The sequence below is a fragment of the Neopelma chrysocephalum genome, unplaced genomic scaffold (assembly GCF_003984885.1).
Source record: "Neopelma chrysocephalum unplaced genomic scaffold, ASM398488v2 Primary Assembly neopelma1_97, whole genome shotgun sequence".
Lineage (NCBI taxonomy): Eukaryota > Metazoa > Chordata > Aves > Passeriformes > Pipridae > Neopelma > Neopelma chrysocephalum.
In genome coordinates this window covers 3,597,238-3,603,237 of record NW_020897760.1, presented here as the reverse complement: position 1 = coordinate 3,603,237, position 6,000 = coordinate 3,597,238, and the positions used below count along the sequence as shown (strand labels likewise).

Sequence of the window (6,000 nt, the reverse complement as noted above, 5' to 3'; positions counted from 1 at the left end):
GGGCTGCCGCCGGGGCCGCCGCGCCAGGGGGGGGCCGCGGGCGGGCCGGGGGGCAGCGCCCGCTGAGGGCGGCGGGACGGCAGCGCCAGCGCCAGGCATGGCCGACCCGCTCCGCAGGACGCTCTCCAAGCTGCGGGGCAGGAGGTCCCAGCGAGGCGCGGCGGCGGGCGCCGGGCACCGCCACGGCGGGGTCTGCGCCCCGCAGGGTAAGTGTGTGCCTGGCGCGGCCGCGGGACTCTGCGTGCCCGGCTCCGGCTCCCGCCCGCCCGTGGCCGCTCCTCCACCTGCCGGGCGCGGGCGGTCGGGGAGCTTCGCGGGCGCCGGGATGCGCCGAGCCCGCTGCCCGGAGCGCGGGGGCCGGGCTGGAACTCGGGTGTCGAGTCGATACCGTCCCGTCGGTGCCTGCGCTTCTGCCGGGGAGTGGAAATTCCTCGTTAAAGCGAGAGATTCTGGAGTTTAGACCAGCGCTGCGTGCGCGTCGCAGCTCGTTCTCGTGTCCTACAGCTGCTTGTCACTGCTTGGCTGCTGTTTGCTCCTGGGGTTGGTTGGTTGGTTTGTTCGTTTTTTAAAGATGCGCTGGAAGTCTTACAGACCGGTTTTCAGTTGTGCCGTTGTTCCATTTGAATACGTAGTAGTTATATTTTACGCTTTTGCTAGGAAACTTGGTGAAAGAGAACGTGTTTTAAGTATCAGCCAGGAGAACTGTGGATTGTTTGATCCATATATGGAGAGGCTGGAAAAAGCTGTTCCCCGCTTCCATAGTCTGCACAGCAGGGCATGGTATCGCAGTGAGGTGTATTCTGTGCCCACGGAGCCGGCAGAATGTCAATTTTGATCTCAGTTGAGCTGAAACATTGAATCTTTGGTTTCTGAGCATATAGGTGTTGTTACTGTCATGGCTTACCTTGAAATACTGATTTATTTAGTTTTTTTGTAGATAGAGTGGAATGTGAAGGGAACACTTGACTATTTTTTTTCTTCTTAAACACTCTATTGAAGCCTTTTGAGAAGGAACCGTTCCCATGTTCTGTATTTGTGTGGAGGTTTGGTCTTAACTATATCAAATATAATATGAAATATGTATATTAAAATACTCGTAGTTACTAGGCAGCATTCTTCTGAATGAAACATTGCTCTAGAACAAAAACTATTTGCCTGACCAGTATGTCTCTCAAAACTTTGTGTTTATGTAAAGTCAACTCATTCCTATAACAGCTCACAACATTGAAAACTTGCTCTGTGATATCAAACCACTGGTTCTGCAGATACTTGCAAATGAAGCAGTGTGTTACTAAAATAAACACAGGCATAAGGGCTTTCAGGATCAGGGCCAAGTTCAAATAAAGGGGAAGCAGTGCTTGCAAATATTGTTAGCAAAAGCAGAAGCTGCAGTTGGGAGATGTATGTTTAAGTGTATCATTTGGATGGATTTCAGTGAGCATTTACAATCAGTGACCTCTGGCAGCATGTTGGCTAATTCAGAGATGGGGTCGACTTGAGACGTGTGGTAGGTGGCGTGTCTCTGCAAGCAGCAGCACTGCTGGAGTGGGCTGAGGTTCGTGGTTATTGATGTTTCTGCAGTAAGCTCTTGCAGATGGCTTGTTATCAAGATACCCGGATGGATGTTGAAAATAAAGTTGAGTTTGCTGCTTCTGGGACTGAAGAGCAGCCTGAGGCTGATGCCAGATGTGTCACTTGTGTGTACTTTTAGGCACACTGCAGTTCTTAGGAGCCCGCTGTTTTGAGTATTGTGGGCTGTCTCAACCAGTGCGGAAGGGCCCACATTTCTACGGCAAAGCAGGAAGCAGCAGATATTTTTGTTTGTGGAAATACAGCTCTCAGACGCTCCATCTCTTTGTCACCAGATCAGGGACAACTCCTTGGACGAAAGCAAGGACTTTGGGATAGTTGTCACTGTCAGGAGGATGCCTGCCTGAGAAGTCCTCAATCCAAACAGACTTTTTGGAAACATAGGAATAGCCCTATGCCCAGTGCAGATTAGTTTCCTATCCTTTTGGTTAGTTTTTATTGAAATAGTAGTGAAAGTGTGTAAGGGGGAGCTTTTACAATGGTATGCTTACATTTCCAGGCTGTGGGTGGGGGAAGGAATATGGTTGCTGGCAAATCACTGAAACTTTGACAGAGATCTGTGTTCATGTCTTCCTCAGATTCTGTTAACTGACCAATTTAGGCCCCAGTGTAGCAAAACACTTCAGTGGAGGTGTGCACAGACTTCAAAATGGTCATGGCTAATTTTGTTACTTCTTTGAAACAAATTAATTCTTCAAATCACAAACAGTGATTATATTGCATTTTAGCTAAACAAGCAAACCTTACTCTTTTGAAAAGTCGCCAAATGATGAATCTTTCATCAAATAAAATGGTGATGTTTCAGATCTTATCAAGGATCTCTTCTACCATTAAAGTACAAACCTAGAAAGAGGGTCAAAGGGAAAGTGTTCAAATGACAGTCTTTCATGTCTTCCTCTAAATCAGTGAACTTGGTTGGATTTACAGAGCTGCTCCTTGTGTCCGCCAGAGAGGTGTCCACGTTTTAGCAGCATCCATTATTGGTGTGTAAATAATTCTTTGCTTGGAATAATGTTCAAGCAGTAAAAAATAGCTGTTCCCATCTGGAATTTCCAAGTGCAGAGGGCTTCACATGAAAACAAGTTGTCTGTTTTATGAGAGCCCAGTTATCTCCATTCAGCCTTAGTGGCTGAGGATACCCTGTCTTGGTTGTCCTCCTGTTTTTAATTTGGATGTATTTGCAGCTTTCCTTCCAATCCTAGTGCAGTGTTCCCAGCTCCCTGGCTGGGACGTGCGGCTGTGGTGCCCTGCAGCCTGCCAGGGGTATGGCACTGCTGCTGAGTGGAGCTCGGATGTGCTCTGACAGGGGGCTCAAGTGTGAGGGGCTCTTTCAATGCACAATTAAATGTTTGGCTGTTACTTCAAAGAAACTATGTCAAGTTTTGGGAACAGTCAGTGGAATTTTTTTAGTAGTTTTATGAAATTTTGGTTGTGTAAAAACTTTTCTAAATTTCTTCTTTCTCCTTCCTTCTTTTCTTGATTGTGTATTTTGTTTTATTTCCCCCCAAATAAGAGGATACTTCTATCTTAATTGTCGGATAAAGCTGGTAAGGACAGCCCTTTCTGAAGATTTTTGTGCAAGAGATATCTTCGCCTTTATTTATATAGAAATCTAGAAGTGAATCTGTGTGGGGTTTTTGTAGACATTTAAGCAGTACGTTACACCAAAGGTAAACTGGAGAAATACTGTGTAGTACCTTTTCAAACCAATTGTACCTGAACTTGGCAGAAAAAAGCAGCCATTTCTGTGGAAGTATGCGTGACCTTTCAGCAGAGCTATCTCACTGCCATTTATCTAAATTACATGGTGTTAAAAACACAGCCAAACAAGCCTGACTCTTTATTAGTTATGTGCACATTCTGTGTTGACAGGCTGAAATCTAATTTTATGATCATATCAACTTATCTTTTGTCCTTTCGGATGAGGTCTAATGCAAGTGTTATATGACAGCAAATGTGTTTGTCTGTCAGAAGCAAAACGATATTCTAAACATTTGTCTTTCCCTCTCTTTTTGTCTGTCTTTCTGGGAACAGATTTAATAGAAAATGTTTACATAGCCTCGAGAAGCAGGAAGGAGCCCAAGTGCCCCCAGGCCAGCGAGGTCCCGGAGCACAGGCCACAGGTGAACAGCATTACCGTTTCTAAGAAACGTAGCTGGCTGCAGCAGAGCACACACCGGCGGCCTCCCCCTCCTCTGGAAGAAGAAAATACCTGTAAGGAGGTGCATGGGGCTGTTATCCCGGTACCCAAATCCCCCATCCCACTGCCTGAACCTGCAGTGCCATGGGCTCCTTCCACATCTCCAGTGGGGCAGGAACGCCCTGTGCGAGGCTGTCCCATGTCAAGCACCACGAGCCCTGCCACGGCAAGGAGCACTGCCTTGGACTTGGGTGAGGACAATGACGCGGATGATGAGGGAGAAATATGGTACAACCCCATCCCTGAAGATGATGAGCCCGACTTGCCGGGGGTCCACCCTTCTGCTGCAAATAGCCTTGTTGCTGTGGGCTCTCCATCAGTTCGGTACAAACCCCACCCTGGAGGTGACTCTGGGATGGCCACCAGTCCCCATGACGGTCCCACACGCTCCATGGAGAGCATAGGGAACAATTGGACAGTGCAGCCTGGTGAAGGGAGTCAGGCCGATGCCGCACATCCCGGGGACCATGTGCAGCAGCACCGGCAAAAGTTTGCCTGCAAGGCTCCCAGTATGCCAGCAGCGGAGGACAATCCTGCCTTTAAGTGCCCTTCAACAGGTAAGAGTGTTAGGAACATAAGTGTTATGACCTTTATTGTCTTTTAGAGGAATAATAAACCCTTGTTATGTCTCTTCTCTTTCTCTTCCTTTTACATTATCAAGCAAATTTCAGGTGGAAATGCATGTCAGGTTCGTTGAAAATGACTCAGGTTGTGAGGCTGATACCTGTGAAGTGTGGAGCTGCATGGTTGTTTTTCAGTCAGTTTGTTCATGGCATGTCCAGGTGTGGTTGGCCTCTGTACTCTTTGGTCCCCACCTCACTAAAGACAAAAGTTTTACAAAGTGAGCTTGATGAAGCCTGGTAATGTGAGGACACACTGGATTTCCTTTGTCAGCTGGTGTCCAGCCCTGGCCTTGGAGTCCAGCCTCAAAGCTACTTAATGTCTGCACAAGTTTCTTTACCTTGCTATCTGGGACTTTTTAATAAAGACTTTTTGGAAGACCATATAAATGCTATTCATCACATTGCTTTCTGTAATTACTGTCTTGTTGACTGTCTCAGGCTAATCTAATAGACTGGAGGAGAGTGGTTTTCACTTTCAGAAGCCAGCCTCTTTGTTCCTTGTTATCTTTGGCTGAGTGTTTGATAGTCTCATTTCCATAATTCCATTAGTGTGTGAATTCAGCATCTTATTAAAGATTTTTCCCAGTCTATTAAAAAACCTCAAACAAATATAAAACCACACCAAACAAAAGTAAGTAGAAAAAAACCTCCCAGCCCTTTCCAAAAAGGTATTATTTTTAATTACTTACGTGCCTTATATTATCTTGACCTTAACTCTAGTATCCTGTTCAAAGTTAAAAACAGCTTAAAGTTCAGGAGACAGGGAATTCCAGGTCCCCCTCTTTGGAGAAAGTTCACACTTTCTTAGCACTGACATTTAAGAGCCTGTGTTTCTGCCTGGCTCATCGATCCTTAGCGAGGGCCTGAAACATTGGCATGGAAGCCCAGGTGTGCATCGCCCTCTGGAGGAGCCCTGCATTTGGGTTGTCTCCATCCAGCCTTGCCATTCTGGCAGCCTCTGACCCTGTGTCCCTGTGTGTCAGGAGCTGCTGTGACTGGATTCCTGGTGCAGAGATTACTTCTGGGAATAGGGTTTGTTTTCAAAGGCACCAGAGCAACCACTGTAAACAGAGGAATCAAAAAACACTTGGTCTTTTGGGGGCTCACATTTTGTTCTTTTTGTGGAAATGCTGCAGATATAAGCATATTTGTAGTTGCAAAGTGTGTTAAAGTTCTTGGGCATTTTTTTTAGAAATAGCTCACTTTGTTAGCTGCATTAAATACTTAGACCTGTTTTATTTGCTTGCCAAACATGAAATATCATGTTCTTTGGTAGATTTTTGTCTTTGTTGGGGGCTCTAGATGCTTTGTAGAAGTCAGTAAACATGGTTATTTAGGAAAGCCATGTGTGTCCTACAAACTGTTTGCCTCCCATTTAGGTGGTTACTCTCAATACATGGGTGACTATTTCTTTTTTTAAGAAAGAAATCTCTTTCTGTGAGAAGAAAAATGCCAAAGTTGTTTTCATACTGGAGAAGCATTTATTTCTGAAAGCAAAGTTGCCTATTTCAAGTGTCTCATGAAACCAGGAGAGAAGTTATGAATTTCACCTGATTTGTTTGTTATGCATTGAGTTAATTAAGGTAC

At 45.8% G+C, this 6,000-nt stretch overlaps 1 protein-coding gene across 2 annotated transcripts in view; it reads left to right on the top strand.

The window, feature by feature from the left end:
- The first annotated feature begins 97 nt into the window (after positions 1-97).
- SYDE2 (synapse defective Rho GTPase homolog 2) overlaps positions 98-6,000 on the top strand; it is a 29,176-nt gene continuing 23,273 nt past the window's right edge. For both annotated transcript variants that reach the window (XM_027694262.1, XM_027694261.1), the window contains exons 1-2: positions 98-206; positions 3,625-4,347. In XM_027694262.1, coding sequence (XP_027550063.1) covers positions 98-206; positions 3,625-4,347 — 832 coding nt within the window. The remainder of the gene's footprint in view (positions 207-3,624; positions 4,348-6,000) is intronic.